Source organism: Callospermophilus lateralis, chromosome 18, assembly GCF_048772815.1.
Source record: "Callospermophilus lateralis isolate mCalLat2 chromosome 18, mCalLat2.hap1, whole genome shotgun sequence".
Classification (NCBI taxonomy): Eukaryota; Metazoa; Chordata; class Mammalia; order Rodentia; family Sciuridae; genus Callospermophilus; species Callospermophilus lateralis.
In genome coordinates this window covers 3,950,433-3,972,001 of record NC_135322.1, presented here as the reverse complement: position 1 = coordinate 3,972,001, position 21,569 = coordinate 3,950,433, and the positions used below count along the sequence as shown (strand labels likewise).

The 21,569-nt window shown below is 41.4% G+C and overlaps 1 protein-coding gene across 1 annotated transcript; it reads right to left on the bottom strand.

Moving 5' to 3' along the window:
• Positions 1-3,395: 3,395 nt before the first annotated feature.
• Positions 3,396-4,139, bottom strand: LOC143638202 (vomeronasal type-1 receptor 2-like). The gene has a single exon (XM_077105891.1). It carries the CDS (start codon positions 4,137-4,139, stop codon positions 3,396-3,398), a length of 744 nt encoding a protein of 247 aa, XP_076962006.1.
• Positions 4,140-21,569: the final 17,430 nt, after the last annotated feature.

Below are 21,569 nucleotides of genomic sequence, written 5' to 3'. Positions count from 1 at the left end.
TAGGCTGCCTCCTGGTGGGTGGTCCTAAACCCTTTTACAGAAAGTGGTCAATAAAGAAACAGGTAGAACTGCTCAAGTGGGCTTCCCCCAGCGATGTCCAAATATAACACACATGAGAGCCATTTCTTCAACTCTGGGCTGCCTACATTGATGTCAAGGTTTTCCCTGACCCAGAAGCAACAGTCCAGGGACACTCACTGGGGAGTGTGGAAGGACCACAGGGCAGAGCCTCAGCAGTGCAGGGCCTCAGGGAGTCCTCTCAGCCCGTGGACCCAGCCTGGCATGGCAGGTTGGAGTATCCTTGGAGCATATGGAATCATGAGCTTCCAGACACCATGAGGCTTGTGTAATGGGAAGTTCAGAATCACAGTCTTCTGCATTAGGCCAGATCCAGGAATCTGTGATGCTAATTATTTCCAGGGTGTTTGGAGGTAATCAAGAAGCAAATCTTATGGAAACCTCATAAAGGAATCTTGAGTGGGAGTTCCATTTGGTGTGAGTTTTGTGAGTGTGTGTGTATCATGGTGTGTCACCATCCTGCAGTCCTCTCCCTATCTGCGTGCAGCTGGTTGATGGGACAAATTCAGGAGTGAATAAGTTTGTAAGCGGATATTCATCCCCTTCTCTACATTTTAAATGTCTGTGAGTATGTGAATAGCATGGAAAACATACATGTATGTCTAATTTGTTTCTGAACAATGAGCAAACAGTCAATTTATTTAAACCCAAAGGACTTCAAAGTGCAGCACAGTTTACAGCAGCATTTCAGGGTGAAGCAGGTCCCAAGCATGATTCCAAAGTCCCCAGCTGCTCAAGGAGCGTCTGCCTCGCTTGATCAGGAAGCTCAGCAGCCCCATGGCCAGCCCCAGAATCTCACCTCTTCTGGTAGTTTCCCGTCTGGAAGGCACGATCCACAGAGTTTCCTCCACAATCTATCTGAAGGACAGCCTTTCTCTGCCAGGATTCCTGCCAGTGCAGTGGACACCATCCACTCTGCTCCTCCCTGAAGGGCCATGGAGACGTTTCACTCACCATGTAGCTCAGGGTGGACCAGGGTTGTCTGCCAGGGGACCAGGTGGTCAGAGGCTGGATTTCAGCCAGAGCCTGTCTGCAAGGAGATCTGGGACATGAGGATGTTCCTTTTCCCATACCTGACCTGGTAGGCCGGCAGTTGCCATGGGGACTGCATGGCACAGTCACACCCCCTTACGTTCTTCCTCTGCAAATGGCAGTGTGGGGAGAGAGTCACCGTTCTGCAAGTCGCACTGAAGGACATCAGCAGTTGCCAGGACGTGGGGTAGGGTCTAGGACCTCATCTCTGCTCCCTAGCTCAGCTCATGCTTCAGAAGGCTTGCTTGTTCTGGGCAGCTGTGGGAATGCACAGAATCTATGGCCCAATTGGTGTGCGTTCTGTGGGTGTGTGCATCATGGTTTCATCTTCCCCTAATGTGATCCCTACCCAGACTCCCGGAACACCTCCTTTTTACAGACTTTGTCTCTGACGGAGATAAAGAATATTCACAGGGGTCTGGTGGCTGTTGGACTGTGGGCTCTGCTTGATGTCAAAGTGGTCGGTACTGTATGTGAGAGAAGGAGCCAGACCCTGAACTGTGTTTCTGTCAGTTTCTGTTACCTTCCCCCAGGCTGCAATATCTTTTTAAGTAGCATTAATGAAAATACAAGACTGAGGAATGGAACATCTTTGTGAAAGCTTTTTATCAGTTGCTAATGACCTAAAGAACAATTATGTGTTTGTACTTATCATCTTCAAAACAAGGGGTTTGGTGAGGGTCTTACTTAGAAACTGCTGATTTTTTTTTACAGAATTAATTTCCAATCAATTTGGACATTTGGGTTGATCTGCAAGATTTTCAGCAAAATACCTTTATGAATATGGATTTTATCCCTTCCAGCAGGGTAGGAAGTCCAAGTGGGATAATGCCCACAGAAAGAGAGAAACATGTCTTTACAGAAAGCAATGCTGGGACAGAGGGTTTAACCAGCCGTTTCTTTAATTCATTCAGGGTCAGATAAGCTGATGTTCTTCCTCAGTTGAAGAGTACTTCATGATTCCCACAGTCCTCTATGTTACCTTTGAGTAGCAAGTTCTGGTTGCATTTGTAATTAAAGAAAATATAAAATATGAGTTCTAATGAATCCTTTTGTTTCTCCCCACAAACTTATCCAATATTTGACCCAGATCTGAGATAGGAATTTGGGAATAAATGGAAAGATACTGAATTAGCAAGGTAGTGCCCTTAAACAATTGAAATGTAAGAAAAACACCCATGAACCATTGCAACTCCTGAGCGATATGCCCTTGGCTGATCCCTTCCAAAATGGGGGGAAGCTCAGGAAAGACTTGCTCCCCAGCCCCTCCTCCAGGCAGCCCCTCACTGCTGCCCTTCCATCCACATGGAAACCACAGCTGAAGGAGTGCTTCTCACTGTCAAGATAGCTCACCTTCTCTCTTGAAAGTGCATCCACTTCCTGAATAAACCTCCGTCCCTTTGAGTGGCAGGGCCTGAAAGTCTCCAACACATATGCCAAGAACACTGCTGGTCCTGGGTGGAACCCCCCCCCCCAGGTCCTCCTTGAACCTTCTTCAGAGACCTCTCTTCTCCAGGGATAGGTCCAATCAGACACCACTCCCTCAAGTAAGAGGGACACTTGCTTGAAGACTTGTCAAGGTCAGTGGTGAGTGATTTTGTCCTCTTTGATTTACTTTACTTTAATCTGGCCACTAGATGGCAATGTTTTAAATAAACCTTGAGATCTCTTTGTTGTGTGTGTGTGTTTGCACACTTGTGGAGTTTATTTTTATGTATTTTATTAGTTCTTTTTTTAGGTTTTCATGACAGTCTCCTTTTAAGTGACCATCATCCCTCTAACTGCCATGTAGAGGACGCTTATTTCCTTGTGTTGTCTTTAATCTCTGGAACTGAGCTTGCCCTGATAGGAGCTCAATGGTATTTATTCACTATTCTGGGAAAGAAGTTGTATTTTGGTCATTTTTAAGATGACCATCTTGAATTGTGTTCCTCTTTTATGGGTGTTTTTCCTATAATACTAACACTAGTAATTATCAAAAAAATTTTCAATACTGTTTAAAGGACACTTCGTCAGTGAGTACTTCACTACATGGATTGTCGTGTCTTCTATTATAATAACTCCACATAAGATGGGCTACCCATATGCAGGCATTAATAACACTCACTAGCATAATATTAACATGACAATACACTATTCACAATTGCTATACATTTCAAAGTTTACTTCGAGGCAGAAACTCAAATTTCTGTCTTTTGGACTCACGTGATGCCACCGTTTCAAAAAATTGTGCTTCTATTCTGAGAGATATGAATGAATTTAGCCATTGTGCACATACATTCAATTTATGTTTCTCTCACACTCTTAGGGGTTGTCATTTTCCTTGGATGGACACATTGGATCCTGCACACTCTGGAGTCATAGCTCATGAGAATGTAGGGGCTGACTGCTGGGAAGCACCCAGCGATTAGCGTGGAGGTGTTCACCAGCCACAAAATGGAATTCTTTACAAAAGCCAAGGGAATGTGTAAGACAGAGGAGAGAGTGGACAGAGACACAAAGGCCCCCACCAGGGCAAGGATGCCTTGCGTGGCCCTGGACTCAGGGGAAGATCTGGGAGAGACATTGCTCCTGAGAACATGTTGCATCCGCTGTTTGTGTCTATAGAGGATGAAAACCACGGAGCCGCTGGCCCAGAGCATGAGCCCCACACAGAAAACGTCCCGGACTAATGCCAACAACAGGTAGACTGAGCCTGGGACTTTGTCCTGAAAGACAGCAGAACAGTGTCCATAGTCCCTTCTGTTGGTGTTATTTCTGCTGCTCTGTCTTCCAGTCACATGGACAGGTACCAGGGTACTCAGCATCATGTTCAGAACCCAGCAGATGGCAAGGAAGGTGCCCTTGTACCTGGGAACTCTCACCTTCAGCTCTGCCCACCTGGAGCCCCTGGGGCTGATGGTGACGGCCTGGAAGACACTCAGGAGGCAGGTGGTGCCAATGGACACATCTCTGCCCAGTTTGTGTAGATAGAAAAGAAGTTTGCAGCCAATGTCACTGTGCAGCTCTCGTAACCCCCAAGCTGCCATTGTTTCAGGAATTCCTTTAGAGAGAAGGACCAAGGTGTTGGATACATTCAGGTGCATGAGAATCACATCCAGGGACTTGTACCTGCTTGTTGTGCAGTAAAGGAAGAGGTATTGATAAAGAAGAGAGACATTGCCTAGAACACCAACTACCGTCTGTGACAAAACACCATTTCTAATGCCAGATCCCTGGTGGCCATCCTGTCAGCTCCCAGTGACTGATGTTCATCTTCTGAGCCAGAGATTCCTGCATGGGAATATTAGGATTGGCTCCGTACCCATTGCAGTCCAATATCCTACACTTAGGTCCCACCTAGAATATTTACTTAGTTTTTTAAAAAAACAAGGTGTATTCAGTGTTGAAATTACAATTTATATGAATTCTCTTAGAGCAGCAGCCAGTACCAAAAAGGATGCAGAAGTAGAAGGTCTTGTGTTCATCATACTCCACAAAGCTGGTGACCCTGTTATTTTGACTGTAAAGGTCAGCAACACTTAAGCAATTGAAGGGGGCTTGTATGTCTAAATTGAAACCTTTTCTATGTCACTGTGCTATTTTGAACCTGGCTGTGCTGGGAACATGGAGTGCCCTTCATCACTGTGTTCCTCTGACCAAGCTAGTTAGCTGGGCTCCTCAGATAAAAAGGGGCTTATTGAACAATTTTTACTTCATCTTACACAAGTGATTTTCTGTTTAACAACCTTAAACCAAGTTTTGAATTCTACATCAGTGTTTATTATATGGAAAAATGACCCTTTTGAGTAAAAGTTTAGATATTTTAATCAAGTTTAAATGTATCAGAAATATAAACTTATGTAGATCCACAATTATGCCAAGTATATTCAAAGAGTACAAGTGTCCGTTTACAGTGAAAGGGTGATGAATGTCAGAAATGACACCTATTATGGGAATCTATATTGTCTGCTGAAACTTGGCACATGCAATAGTAATAACTGTCAAATTCTTATAGTACAGAAACCAAATATATTTCACATGATACACTAATGTTATTTTAAATACATATAGGTAAAAGTATAAACTACTGTGCATGATTTGTGGAAGATTTAAAAATATAAGACTCACATCCCCTGTACGTGGCACTTCAGTAAATAGTAAGTTGATTTTGGACATTCAAATTGTTGGAATGGATTGACAATACTTTACTTTTCTTGTTTTTACTTTTCCTGTGCTTGTCTATGGGGTACAGTGAGGTAATTCTCCATGAGCATAAAATGTTTCCTGATTATTTCATGGCCTGAACATTTCCGTCTCCTTAGTGTTAACGTTTGTGGAGACTTTGAGCTTCTCGCTGCCAGTGATTCTAAAGTGTGTGATATGATACTGGTGACTGTGCACACGACAATGATTTGTAGAAAATTACTTCTGTCTAATGTGTTTGCAGAACTGTTACTCAACCTTGTTTCTTACTGGTACTCCTCATTTCTCATATGATACACAGATGCTCCTGCACAGCAAGGGAAACAAGAATTTCAGCAAAGATTCAACCAACAAAAAGGAATTTTATGCTTTTTTTTTTGCAGGTACTTCTTTGGACAAATGATTAATACCCGCAATGTATAAGAGACTCAACATATTCAATAAGAACAAATCCAAATAATGCAAATTAGAAATGGGCAGATATTAGGGAGTTACACTTCTCAATGGTAGAAATTCAAATGGCAAACAAATTAATATCAACCAAATAGTTAATGAAAATCATTACCTGGCCAGCAAATAAACTACAAAGCAGAATGTGAATCATATCACACAAGTTAGAATGGTATGATCAAAAGTTAAAGATTAATAAGTGGAGAAAGGGAACTTATGTTTTGAGGTGAGAAAACACATCAGAACACACATTTCACCGTAGTATGCCACGTGAAACCCTTTCCTATAATCCTACCTTTTCCTTCAAGTCGGCTTCTCCGATGGGAGGTGAGAAATAGTCTCACCCAAATCAACTGAACGTAAACAATTTCAGTAGGAAAAGATCCCTGTGTCCCTGAAGCCCTTGAAGACCCCGGATCCAGGGAAGCATTCTGCTTGTGGTCCCTGGGAGGTAGATTCTGCATGAGATCAGAGGCTTCCTGGAGATTTCTTGTGTAATGTGAGCATGGAGGTGTTAAGGGGCAGCTGAGGTCACCCTGAATGTTCAAGTGGTGTCCCTGCAGGGCAGACTGCCCATCAGATTTAGCTGGAACTAAGTCCTCAGGCACATTAACGTTGGCCTGTGATTCCTACCAGGCTGAACCCCCACACCCCTGTCACTGTAGAACACAGTGAGCTACACCAGGAGCCACCAGGTGCTGGTCCAGGGCCTCTGACCCACGTCTCCTGAGCTCAGGTCCTCCTCAGGGATTCCTCCTCATGCCTGTGTGGCTTTGGTGCTGGACCCAAGGGAAACCCAGAAGACACCGCGGTGCCCACATGGTCACTTACCTAGACTCCTGATCCACCTCCTTGCTTCAGTTCTTCCTCTCTGATGAAACAAAAGTGTTCACCTGGGTGCTCTGGGCTCCTGCACTTGGGCTCAGTGGACGATCACAGCAGCCAGGACTCCTGTGTCTGGAGAGAGGCAGCCAGAACCTGGCCTGTGGGCTTTGGTATGAGTGCTCCCTCCCCTCAGAAGTGCAGAGACCTTTTAAACTATAGATTCCACGACAGGACAGGCTCCTGGGCCTGAGGATGTTTGTGAAAACCTTTTTCCCAGTTGCCAATGCCCCAGAAGCAAGGGCGAGTTCACAGTTGTCACTTCCAAAGAGCCGGCTGCAGTGTGTGGGAAGTTCTTTAATTTCCTTCATCCCTGAGGAGATAGGGCTCACGTGCTGAGAGCAGGAAACACCAGGATCTGACACTGGAGGGACTGGCACCTAGTTCCTGGGTCTCACTGGATTTTCTCCTCCTGTGAGACATCTTCTACTTGAGCAGGTGTTCTTTTCTAATCTTCAGGACACTGAAATGTTACATCATTTAATAAGAGGAGAGAAACCAGGCCAGTCACCTGGGAAGGTTTTCAAGGTGTAAGTAAGATGACGAAGATGAGGAGATACATGTACTGCAGAGACCCTCTGGGTTTTGCACAGCTCCTTGCTAGCGTTTGGAAGTTGTTGAGCTGCTAGCTTTCTAACAAAGATCGTTTCTACCTATGGATTTCCCTCCTGCCTAGTAGGAATAAAAAGTCAGACAAATCAATTTCCATAGAAGAGTGACCATTTATTAGTGTCTCTCAAAAACGATCTCACTGGCATCAGGTGGTTGACAGGCAGGATCTACAACGTGCTTTAGAATAAGATTTTGTCCTTGTGACTCCCAGAAACTCAAAGGCACTGAGCGCTTATCAGGAGCCTGCACATTCACTCTCTCCTGAATATTTCAGCACAAGGCAGCTTGATTTAGTAATCAATGAAGAAACAGAAAATGTGGGTGTAAATTAATCCTTCATTTTTCCCAGTATACAAATGCAACCGTTCCCTAAGTGCACTGTTCAATGCCCCATTTAGAAATTAATGATCTTTTTCTAGACAGATAACTTACTACCCCTAGCCTTCCTGCATATTTACATTAACACATTGCAAACATGGGTCCCCAACAAAAATGTAACCCGAACACTCAGAGGTTTTAACATGTTCACACACCTCACAATTGTACTTTACCACTTTGACCCCGTGAAGGCATTGAGACACTTGGGAATGGACATGAGCCTCTGGGGACCAGGCACAGAGCGCTGTGGTTTGGGTTTAGAATGCCCGTAAAGTTCCATGTGTTGGAGGTTGGTGGTATTGGGAGCTGGTGGAAGTCTTAGGAAGTGGGGTGCAGTGGGAGGTTCTTCAGTAACTGGGGGAGTGTCCTTGAAGGAGGTGATGGGAACCCAGCTCCTCGGCCTCCCTTCTTCACTCCCACCCCTGAGCTGAGCAGTGTGTTCTGCCTCTGCTCTGTCACGGCACCTTCTGCCTCAGCCCCGAGAGCAGTGGGCCAACCACTCCAGGGCCACAGGGAACCTCTCCTCTGTGCAGCTAGATATCTCAGGTACTTGCGGTAGTGCTGGAAGCTGGCTGGCTCAGCCCCCTCACATCTGTCTCCACATTGTCGGCAGGTGTGTGTGCACCTCCACCAGCTGGGATCCTGTGGAAAGAGCACTATCTGCAGACATCTGAGTGCATGGGATGTCGGTGTTTTTCTGTACCCATCCTCCTTCCATCTCTGCTGCCACTTGCAAAGGACCCACTTCCTCACCACGTGCCACATGTAGGTACTTTAAGGAAGGCAATTTTGTCACTCATACTCAGTGAAGTAGTAGTGTGCGAGAGAGGCAGTGTGTGGGTGAGATAGAGCGAGGCGAAGCAAGGGCCCTGGAAAGGGTAGAAGCAGTGGAGAGTTGTGGAGAGTGGTGATAGAGAATGGGGGAGCAGTGTCTGAGATTGGGGTCCCTGATGACTTCATGGCTGTGGCATGCTTGGGCTGGGAAAGTTTCTGTGCAAAGGTGCAGGATGCCTAGTTGCTGTGGGAATGCCCTCCATGAGGAGGGTCTTTGAGAGAGTGATCACAGCTCCTGGGCATAAGGGAACTCTCTTGCTAAAGATCCACAATGTTACACCAGCCCTGCTGCAGGGAACCCGGCAGCATAACAGAAACCTTCAACAATGGACTTTCTTGAGAGCTACACAAATCTCCTAACATTGCAGTTGCAACTGTAGAATGTAACTGAGGAATGAGCTGCGTAATGTTGCTAACTCTGTAACTTTCATGAATACAAAGAATAATGCTTGGGTCGTCTTTAATCTGATTAATGAGACATATATAAAGAAGGGTTGCTGGTATAGTTCTTCAGGCCTGCTTCTCTATGGGGAGCAGCATTCCACTTGTACCCCACTTTATCTTCACATCGGAGTCCATTAGTCTTTATCCATCTTATGCCCCTTCGCCCTTCACTGGAACTTGCCAGATTGGCGCAACTGCTGGTGGCAGTTGGATGTAAAGAATGAGAAGCTTGAGCAGAACCATAAGGATTGAATTGTTTACAAACTGCAACAAGAAGATCAGCTTTAGCATTTCCTGTTTCCAAAGGACCTGGAAGTTTGCAAGGAGCTCTAATGTATCCAATAAAGTAAGGATATTGATGTGCTTGGAGTTTTTTGTTTTTTTTTTTTTGGTGGGGTCAGAAATAAATGAAACAATCTTTCAGATTGCATATGCTTCTATGTGCACTCCATTCCCACTGTATAAGCACTGACTCTGTAAATATTAAATTATTCATTAGCAAAATGGCTTAAAGCATTAATGAGAGCCTGAAGCCCAGCTTTTTGTGCAGATTTGTAAGAACTCAGCACCACTTCATATGAGCCAAGCTAAAGTAGCCAGTATTTCATGAACTGGAGCCATCAATAAACACAATTAGTGCCTCAGGTGTAAGGTGGAGTAGGTATAATTCTTGGAAAAATAAAATTATTTTTTGCAGCAAACTGAATAAGTCTGCTATGAGGATAATGATTATCTTCTTGGCCAGGAAAATCATCAAAAGCTATTTGCCAAGCATGTGAAGTTTGCCAAAGCCACCATTGCTGTTGAGCTGAAAAAGGCACTACGATAAGAAACAGCTCAACTCACACTAATTGCAGAACCTATTTCTTCCTTTAACAACAACCTGAGCAAAAAGATCATGGAATAATTTTAAAGTATTTTGAGGATAGTGAGAAAGATGAAGCCTTTCTATAACTTCTGAATATTGTCATATAACACTTGTAGGAGTATGAGTAGTAGCAAGCATTAAGATATCTATTTCTTTAAATTAACTCTAGTAAGCTGTGTATTTTTGATAGCAGTTTCAAAAAGCAGCTTTTACTTTAGCAGTGAGCTGTTGAGGTGAGGCCAGAGAGGGATCTTCACACAATGTAGCAAACAAAGGTCTCAGAGCAGCAGTAGATAATTGTAAGCAGGCATTAACCAAGTAATATCTCCTGTTAACTTCTGAAAATCAATTTGAAAGTTTTATGGCTGAGTCACACACCTATAATTAGGCTGTCTAAATATAAAAAGGAGAGGCCTTTAGTACTTTTAACAGATGGCAGTGATGAACCCAGCCTAATTCACTGTTAAGATTGGGAGCCATCTGGTCACAAAGTTATGAAAAGTTAATTTCTGTTTTACTATAAATTACTGAGATGTCTAAACTTGTTTGGAATGCCTGTCCTTGCCTTGAACTCATCCCTGCCTGGCTCTCCTTGACCAGATACCAACCCTCTCTAAAAACTTAGTAGGTCCTCATAAATCTTGGCTTCCCCTGACCAGATGACAGCCCTCTCTGAAACCTTAGTGGATTCTCATAAATCCTGATGTTGGGATCTGAATTTACTCTCTACCTTGAAATATCATGTCATATAGATCATTAACCTGCCATTTGTCTTTTTATTATGCTTGTCAAAATCCTGTTATCTGTAAGTTCTCAAGATACCCCCTTTTGCAACTTTTTGTGCTATAAAACCTTGTTCCTGGAGTGCTGGGGTGCTGTTCTCTGGCCCAGGGTTTTGGGTGAGACAGTCCTGGCCAGCTCTTGTGTACACAATACAAGCTTGCTTTATTTGATTTAAAATTGGAGTTTGTGGTCTTTTTTTTTTTTCTGAGTTGTTGTTCAATAGACAGTTCTAAAGTTTACAGAGAAAATAAAAAATGAAATTTAACAGAATAAAAACATATTTAGATTGTACAATACTATGAGACAATAAACATTATATTTCTAAAATCCCCAAACTTTAGTTATATATTAAGGTTTTTTAAAATTTATTTTAAGATTATATTAAATTTATAACAAAAATATATTTTGTGAACTTAACTTTAAATAAACTTTTGTGGTTTTATTAACGTGGAGTAAGGTGAGAGGCAGAGTATTAACCCAAGTGAATTTGTCTCTTGACAAACTCTAGGTAAGGTGTTTTATTTCTGAAAATAATTTCAATCTTTTTAAAAAATATTATTTTATAAGTTTTTATGTATCATTTTTTGAGTCTATGTGAATTAGTTAGCAAATTAACATTACATCTGAAATAAAAATCAAACAAATCAAGAGAGCCTCTAACACTTATGGGAAAGATGCAAAATATGTTACCATCTCCTACTGTGAACATTTAAATAAAATAGGCTTTATTTATTGTCTATGAAAATATATATTTAAGTTTAATTCTCAATGTGGAGAGTAACACAGAGTTTAATTATTTGTGACAGATTATTTTATTTAATTAAAGAGTATTTAAATCACATATATAAATTTTTATCTGAATTTGTTTTTTATAATAGACCACTGTTATAGAAAAATTTCATTTGGAAAACACCAGGTTTGTAAAATGTTATCCTAAACCTTATTTTTTAAAGAATTATATATGAATGCTTTTAGAATGCAAAGAAATCAGCTAACAGCACCATAATTACACTGGTGTTTTTATACTAACCAAGTTTAACTTTTGAAGAAAAATAAATAGAGTCTGAAAAGTAGCATAATACTCTAATAATTTATCAGAGTTGGACAAACAATAATTTCTTTAAAACATATTTTTGACTAAAACTTCACAGACATAAGAAATCATCTTGATAAGTATGAGCAATTTAATGTTTTAAAAGACCCTTATTGCTTTATTATTTAGAGGATTAAACTTGGGTTTAAATAGTACGTTAATATTTTACTTGTGTCTGGGGAAAGGATCAATATTTTATTTTTTCTCAACCCCTTTTGGAAGCTTATAAGCTTATACTATGGCTCTCCATCTTTTGATTTGGAAACAACAGTCCTAAGAGTTTGACTGCTTGTTCTTGAAATGTAACAAATGCTTGTCAAAAAAGCAGTTTTGTGATCTGTTTTTATAAGCAAGTTCCATGCCAGAGACCCTGTTCAAGGCCTCTAGCCTCATAGATATTTGTTTTTGAAAAGAAAAACAATCCTTAAATAACTTTGATTGTACTAATTATATATAACCAATTTAGTTACAAATAAGCCTTTTACAAATTAACAAACGTTTTTATCTCTTACTCAGACTTTAAATCTCTTTCCCTTGAGAAACCTTGTATTTATTTCCCTTGACAAATTTTATCTTTTTCTCCACAAATCTTATATCCCTTCATAAACCTTCTTACATCTCTTTACTAGCTGTTGATTCTTTTTAAACTTTACATTCTGAAACAATCATGATAAAATGTATGAGGTATTTCCAATTACTGCTTGCAGTAAGATAAATATTTTATGTTGTTCACAGTATTTTAATTGAAATACAGCTGAAACTTTTTCCATCCTTTGCATATAGAATTACCCCTGTTCCAGTATCAGAGGCAGAGTGTGTGAGGGAAAGAGCTGCATCAGGATCCAGGTAATGAGCATACCAGGAAGTCAATTCTTCTGGATCTAAATTTGTCCAGAGCCAAAGACACATGGAGAGGAAGAATAATTCCTGGAGTGTGAGCCGACCTTGGAAACTGAGGCAGGGTCTCTTCCCCCAGCCCACGAGTCCCTGGTGGTTCCTAACGCACAGTGACGTGATTGCTGGTGTTCAGTGCAAGTGACAATGAAAGCTGGACTTTGAGTGTTAAGGACACAGCTTTGCAGTCCATGTGCTACCCAGCCTACATTCGATAAATCATTGCTAACATGTAGGATCATGGACCTCCTCAGCACACCTCCATGCTTAGAGTAAGACTGGAATAATCTACAGGAATCACCACATAAAGAGTTTGGATACCGTTCAGCTGTTCATCATCAAAGACCAGAAAGTCCTGCAGGCACATTGTTGTCTCTCCCTGATGGGTGGGTGGGTGGGGGGCTCCTTCTGTGGGCCAGCAGCTCCGTGGGGCTCACCCTTGCAGGCACAAGCAGAAACATGTGGTATGTTCATAACACCAGCTCCCCCAAGTCCTCCCCTGAGTTCAGAGCCACCAAACCATCCTCCTTCTGGTGAGCACCATTGTTGTCTCTTTTTACACCCTTCTTCTAGGTACACAACTCTTTTAGTTATTTATAATTCCCTGACTTGACCCTGGTGAACACAGGGCCAACAGTCTCGGGGTGTTTCCCAGATGCAGGCCCCTTTTATGCATCCATGCTCTGCTGTTCCTGGATGGAAATAGAAAAACCGTGAATCAGGCGTGAAGCATGTACCTTGCATGTTTCTACACAAGTTTTAGGTGTTTATTGAGTCACTTCCATAGAACATCCTGAGCTCAGTTATGCACAGCCCCATTCCAAGCGTGGTGGACAGTGAGACTGCATCTGCTGCCACAATGAACTCTATCTACAGCCACAAGAAATGAACTTTATGTCCTGATGAACTTTATGTCCTGATTGTGAAAGGAGCCTCGAGTTTAATGAGAAATTCCTAATTTCAACACACTCTACTATCTTTTCCCTCTTTACATAAATGTTTTTTTTTCCTTTTTGAGAAATTTTTCCTATTGTAAAACCAGAAAGATGTTCTAAGTTTCTTGAAAAATTTCATTTTTTAATCTTCAAGATATTGAGCAGCAATTGTCAAGTTCATGGTCTAGTGGAGCCAGGGCTTATCCAGAGTCTGGATGTCACATGATGTGATAGGAAAGCAAAAACAGCCCCAACCCCCAAACAAAACAAAACAAATCCAACAAATTCACCAAAAGTTGAGAGCTATTGAAGCTGAATGGTGGAGGAATGAGGTTCTTTATATTTCTTTTCTGATTTTCAGGAATTCCAGAGTTTTTATTAGAATAATAAAAGAAAATAAAATTTAAATGTGAAAAAAATCCTTAAAATCAAGTTGTGGCTGTGTTTCCGAAAAAAAGGTTTGATTTGTTACATGGTATGGTTCAGGATTGGTATATCTTTCCTACAACACAGATAATGTTTGTACATCTTTTCTTTTTCTTTTCTTCCATCTCTCATTGTTGTGCCCTCTTCCTCTCTCCTAGTGTTTCGCACAGTACACCCAGGGTCCTATCTTGTTTTGAAACTCTAATGGGCATTGCATTCCTTATTAGAGTGTTTCTCTGACATCGTCCAAGTCACTGTGGTTATTCCATGTCCCAGGATTACCTTCTGTCTTTGAATCATAAGGTAAGTTTTATTAATGCTCAGCAGTAAACTAGCAAGCAGCTGAACCTTCCTGTCAATCATGCTGCAGCATTCAGAAATTTTTGGGTCTGCCATCTCAGAAGTCTCCACAAGGTGGCACTCACGGGCTTTGTCAGTCAGCTCCAACTTACAGCCCCAAGGCAATCAAGCTCTCCCCAAATCATGTCTTAATGTGGATTTTAGGGGTTCAGAGGTATTAAGAAAGAGGCTGCCTTTTGCATTCCAGGCATGGCCTGCATTTGTCTGTGACTCTGTTCCAATGTGATCTTCTTTGGTGCAATTTTTGGGGGGAGCAGCTAGCAACATTCCCAGATGTGGAATATGCTCCCTGTTTGCTTCTAGTGTTAGGGAAAGACAGCAGTTTATTTCCAGGTGCCCATGGGATGCCCAGCAAGTTCCCAGTGCTTTGCCCATTGGTCCTCTTGAACATGGCAGGATTTCCTCACCAGCCTCCTTGGGCGTGGCATCCCTATTTTCTTTAGGCAGTCCTACCTGGATTGTGCTTTATTTTCTGATATGATGTCTTCAGCATAGTACATAATTACACTGAGAACTGAATCACACTCAAAGGCCTTTCCAACCAAATTGTGGTGACAAAAGGCTGAATTCAAGCCTCTATGGCAATGTGGTCAATATTAACTGCGATCCTTCTCACCTGAAGCTGAATGATAGCCGGCTTCTGAGATCAAGGAATTACAGTGTTCTCAAGGTCCGTCCCTGAGGACCAGAGTCCTTTAGCCTTCTGGTGGCTTTGCGTGCCAAGCCACTTGGGGCACAGCACCTGCCCTGGGGTTGTAGCTTTGTTGCAGCCCCAGCACCTTGCTGTGTATTTGCATGGGCCATCCATGTTTTGTACGCATTCTATAGAGAATGTGTTGCTACAGGACTCTAGCTTCTAACAAGACATTAATTAAAACGCAAGCCATGCCCCACCCACCAGGTATCTTGTACTACACCAATGGCCATCTTGATTCATTAGCCAGACCATCTCCCATGGTGACTCAAGGTCACATTTCTCATTATCCACTTTGTTTCTTAGGTAGTGGATGATTGAAATTAACAGCTTCCAAGGTTGCATTGAAGTCCACAATGACAACAACATGTCCACAGCCTGTTAGCCTCTTCAGCCTTCCACAGCTCTCCACCATGTCTGAGTCCACGCAGGGTCTTATTAGATCACATAGCACAAATCCCACCCACCCTGACCTCCTTGCTCTACAGGGTGATGACCTGAGATGGCAGCTGCCTCTCAGCGACCCCAGCTTCCTCTCTCCTTCTGTTTGCTTCCCATGGAGCTGAGTGGTCTGAGTTTGTAGGAAGAAAATTCAGCGTCTACACAAAAGCAGCTTTGCTCTTGCCTGTTGGATGAGGTTTCTGCTAGCTGAGCAGTTGTTTCCACCTGGTCTCAGAGAAACGCATGAAGGACATTACTGAAGTAACAAAGCCTTTCTCACCTCCATCCAAAACACTGTCTCTCTTGGGGACTTCAGGACAAGGTCTTCCACTATTTCATTTATGACCCAGTTGTCATGGTGTCTTAGTCCTTTAGCCACTGCAAGAAACAAATACTTGAGTGTAGGTGATTCATAAAGCTATTTGACTTATGCGTCGTCTGGCTGGGGGGTCCCAATAGCATGGTATTGTGGTCCCCGTGTGGACTCCTCCCTTCTCCTCCTCCTTCTCTTCTGGCCCCCTCTGCCCTTCCTGTTTCGCCTTCTCTCTTCCTCTGCCTCACCGTGCCTGCTCTGCTTTCTTTCCCCGGGTCCTTTACCCAGTTCTGCCCTTCCCTGCCGTCTTACTTTTGTTCCTGTACCTTCATTACAGCACCTTTGCATGCCTTGATGAAGGTACTATCATGGAAGGCCCTGTCTAGGGAGGGGCTGCTCCATGAGGTGAAATTCCTGGAAGTTCCTGAAAGATCAGGAACATCAGTTTTTAAGTGATAATATGGTATGAATTTGAGAGCACCGTGAATGCCAGATTGTAGATGTAAAACTGTCATCTGAGTCATCATGATTAATGCAGTCAGGTCAGTTTTATGCAGATTTGTTGGTATCAGAGATGAGCACTGGATTATTCCAAAGGACTGCTGTACCCCCTTGACCGAGAGTCAGGACGAGCAGGTGTAACACAGGGAGATACATTTTCATGGGAGGAGACGGATAGGTCACTGAGGACCGCTTGTGAGGTACAAACAGCAGCAGAGATATCTGTCACCTCTCATCTTAAAAGAAACTGCCATGATATGCCAAAGATAAAGGGCAAAGTTTATTTTTGGAAACCGAGGACAACAACCATGAAATGAACTGATCAAGTACGAGCCAAGAGTGTGTATGTGTAGGATTTACATTTTACCAACTGAAGTGGCATCTTGTACTTAGAATGTATCGGATTTCACCTTAACTAAAAAGGAGTTGTGTTTTCACGACCCTCAATGAACTGTGCTCCTCCTCTCTAGGCAAGCCTCTCTGACTCCTTCGTTGAATGGTGTCTGTATAGCTTCAGGTGGACAGGACTGCAGCCATCTGGGGTCAAAACCGCCATGGCTGCTCCCCAGTGGTCTTATTTGAGTTAACCAGTAACAAGGGACATATAGACTCAATGTGAAGGCTTTGAAAGTCTTTATTCCCTTTCTGGAACATCTGTAGTAAATCACACTTTCTGTATGTAGAAATAGGAGGGGACCCATCTGAAACCAGGCTCAGACGTTGGGTCTGATGGTGGCACAAGGTCCCCATGTGGGAATCCCTGCCGCTGTGCCTTCCCTTTCCTCTTCCTCCCCTGGCTCCACTTGTTTACTATTCTATTTTTATCGTGTTTCTATTATTTTAATTGGTGCATGTGACTTTATGTGAATCGTGGGGAGTTGGTGAATGATTCGTTGGGTTGGTCCATGGGCATGGCACCACTTGGTAGATGAGATTTCCCAGGACTTCCCCAGGCCCTTCCATCCCCCTCCCTTTCAGTCCTTCTCCTCAGCTTTACTGGCCTCCCCCTGGTCATTCTGACACTGTCCTTCCTCTGTCCCTCCCCTTTCCCTTTGGTGTCAACCTTCCCTTTGGTCTCCTTTCTCTACTCCACTGGTTTCCCTCTGTCTCCACGAAATCCCCCTTTTCCTTCCTTATTCCTCTGCAGCTCTCACCTGAGAGAAAACATTCAACTCCTGATTCACAACAAAAAATGAAAAGGGCTGGGGCTGTGGCTCATGGTAAGCACCCAGATTCAGTCCTCAGTCCCCCCTCAAAATAATAAAAAGAAAGAAAGTGGGAAAAGGTGAATTTATCTATTAATAAGGAAGACAATGACAAAGGGACAATAAGAGGGACAAAAACCAAGGAATGAGCAGACAAGCAGGTGTGAGGTCCCACACATCCAACCCCTATTTAATCACATCCCACCTTTGTCAAACCAACAAGAAATAGTGAGTAAGTTCAGAAGAAAGTGGTGAGTATGAGAGTGAAATTGTACAAATGTATCTATCTTTCCAAACACATCCATGCAGTGAGAACAAGTACACAAAATATTGTAGAATGCAAAAATAGTAAAATATAGTGAAATGATACTTGAATTATTTTAAAAGTTAAAAAATAAAAAATGGGCATATGAAGAAAAAGTTCAAAAAGATAAGAAAAAAGACAGAAAAATTCTTAGTAAGATATAAAGGACTTGTTTCTGCTGAGGGGGCCATAAGTATTGGCAGGGATGGATTTTCCCTTGTTGATTTTCAGCTCTGTAGTCCTTGGGTCAAAGCTGGGGTTGTTTTACTCACTGTGTTTGTGTTCTTCTCCTACACCCCAATCCTTTTGCCTTTGAGTGTCTAAATAAGCCAGATGTAGTAGATTTAGCTTTGTTTCTCCCATCCTAGGGTGGGGTAGATGGAAGGGTGGATTCCTGTACTAGATAAGTGTGTAGTCCTGTTCTAGAGGTGGTGCAGAATTCTAAATGAGCATCATCCAGTAGGTGGGTTTCAGTGCTGGCTGACTTTTGAACTCTGTCAGTGGGTATTTGAGTTTTGATCCATGTCCCTTTTCACTGGGTCCATGCCAGTTTGAGCTGGATGTCTGGATCGCAGTGACCACTGGTAAAACCCACTTAGGGACTTAGGGACTAACCTCCACATGTTTTCATCCACTTCTATGAATAGGAGTTATGGGATATCAGCTCTCAAGTGCACGTGCTCCAGTGTGGTCATTATAGGTGTCTCCACCATAGCTTTTAAGGGTTGCCTTATTTAAACAGAGTGTTCTCTCTCCCTCTCCTTCTTATTGGGAGCCTGTGTGGTCCAGGTACAGTTTTCTTTGCACCCATTACCTTCACTCTGCTTCAGGCACACCCGGGGGATCATCCTAGGTGACTCCTGGGTTCATTGGTGACGTTCTTTATGACTTCCTGTTCTTCTGTCTCTGCTGCTGCATAGCATTGATAAGTGGATCAGGCACAGCACCTGGCTCCTGTGATGGTGATCCAGGTTCCCAAGAAACTAACCACCCATGGGCTAAGGGATTTCAGTCAGTTTTCACACCACCACTTCCTCCACCAATTCTGGGTCCTTTCAGATCAGCCTCTCTCGATTCCTCTAGTCCCCCAGATCCATTAATAAACACAGTTTTATTCCCAATGCTTTTTGTCTCTCTCTCTCTTTAACAGAGTTCTCCCCTCCCTTTACCAGCCATTACTGCCACTTTTGCAGACAAGTTGACATGTCTCCAACATGATATTTTTAAAACTATGTTCAAAGTGTCTGACTTTCCTTTCCTCTATGGTTTCTTTTTCCGTCCAGTCTTCAGTTTCCATGAGTTCCCTTAATTACCTACCTTACTGAGGATTAGCCTTCCCTCTTTTAAAGTCTGGAGTAAGGGACTACTGGGAATTTCATCCTTCTGCTAACCTGCTTTTGCTATTGTTGGTGTTTCTCTGTGAGTTCTTTATAGAGTCTAGATATAAATCCATGTCAGAAATGTAGCCGCCAGGACCATTTTTAAAAATTATGTTTTTTTTTCATTTTCATTTTCTTTGAAGTGCAGAAGTTTTGTTTCTTTGATGATATTCTGCCAGTTCATTCTTGGTTTTATTTCTTGAAGTTTTATAAAGGAAGTGACTCTGCCTGTAAGTTGAAGGGTTGGCCCTATTTTTCTTCAAACAGCTCACAGTTTCTGATCTAATTCCTAGACATTTGATCCACATTGAGTTTGGCTTTTGTGCAGGGAGAATTTAGGGATCTTTTTCATTCTTCTACTTATGGATATTCAGTTTCCTCAGCATGATTTATTTAAAAAGCTGATTTTTTCTGCCACACATTTTTGGCCTCTTTGTCAAGAACCAGATGACCACATCTGTGTGGGTGGGTCTCTGTGTATTCTAATCCACTCATTTTCATGCCTTCTTTTATGCCAATACTACCTTATCTTTTTAAAGTATACCTCAGCAGTATACTATTAATCAAGTATTGCAATGTCCTATCCTTTCTCTAACTGATTTTTCTACTATTGGTATTTTATTCTTCCATGAATTTTAAGATTATTTTGCTAGATCTGTGCAGAAAATCGTTGGCATCAAAGGTATTTTAATGGAAAATGCATTAAAGTAATGAAGGGGTCTTTCACCTCCTTGGACAGATTTATTCCCAGGGTTTTTCTTTGTGGCTATTGTGAATGGAATTATTTTCCAAAACCAGTAGAAGACAGGAAATAATTAAGAGCAGAGCCAACATTAATGAGAGTTGAAAAAATGAAGATCAATGCAAAAAAGTGATGCTTCTTTGAAAAGATAAGCTAGATTCATAAATCAGTGGCCAAACTAACCAAAAGAAAGAGAAAGATCCATATCAACAGAACTGGAATTCAAAATAGAGATATCACCACAGATCTTTCTGAAATCCACAGGATCATTGGGGACAATTTTGAAGACCTACATTCCAATAAATTGGGAAATCTAGTACATTGCCAAATTTATAGGAACAACTGCTTAACTTTCCACTCTGCTGTACTCATATTGAACAAAGAGAATATAAAAAACCTCAAGAGACCAATATGAAGCAAGGGGTTTGGAGCAGCGATAAAATCCCTCCCAATAATAGAAAAGAAAATGCTTAGAGTAGATGGAATCTCAACTGAATTCTTCCAAAATTAAAAGAAATAAAATGGGACTTCTCATTAAATTTTTTTCCTATTAAATATAAAAGGAATCAGTTCTCAGTTTTTTTCTATAAACCCAGTATCACTGAGATTCCAAAACTGATGAAAACAAATCTAGGAAAAAAATTGCAGAACATATTTCTTATGAATAGATGAAAAGTCCTTAAGAATGTATTGGAAACCACATTCAAAACCATTAAGAAGGTTGTACATTATGACCAAGTCAGTTGCATCCCAGGTATGTGAGTTTTACTCAAATATGGAAACCAATAAATGTAATTCATCACATAAGAAGAATTAAAAATTGTAAAAGTGATGAGATCATCTCAATTGATGTAGAAAAACCTACAAGAATTCAGCATTCATTCATGCTAAAATTATTGAAAAAATACTAAAGGATAGAAGGAACTTTCTGATTATCATAGGTCAAACCCAAAGCTGACATCATATTCAATAAGAAAAATTGAATGCATTTTCTCTAAAATTGGGAATAAGAAAAAGATGTCAACTGTACCACTTCTGCTCAATATTTCATAAAATTTTAAGCAGAGCAATTAGGCAAAAGAATGAGTTTAAAACAATACTAATAAGAGAAAATAAGTTGAATTATCTCTATTTGCAAATGACATGGTACTATGTATAGAACATCCCAAAACTCCACTAAATGATTTCAAGAGCTGATAAAAAAAATCACTGAATGAATGGAATATAAAATACATATACAAAAATTAGTATCACTTCTGGTTTGTTTTTCATTTCTTTTTTTGGTTGATGGCCATTTCTGTCTAGGCAATTCCTCTTATAAATTGTCTTATTTTCACCCTATATCTATTAAAGTGTTTATATTCTCTTCTATGAGAGAAACTGTGATTTGCATATATCATCTGAAATTTTTGTAATTCCATATCTCTTTTCAATATTTAAAATTTTACTTATGAATAAAACCACATAACAGAATATTTGCCATCTTAATTTTATTTTATTTTTATTGTCATTTCACTATATAATTGATTAATCTATATTTGTATGTTTGAGAAAATATGTGATTTGAGGGTCTCCTTAAAAACCTTTCATAATAATATGTCTCATAAGCATTTTTGAATTTTAACTTTAGTCAAAATCATATTCATACAATTTGTCATTTTAATTATCACACATCTTTTTTCAATAATGTTAAATACGTTCAAATTCTTACCCAGCATATCTCTAAGTTTCTTATT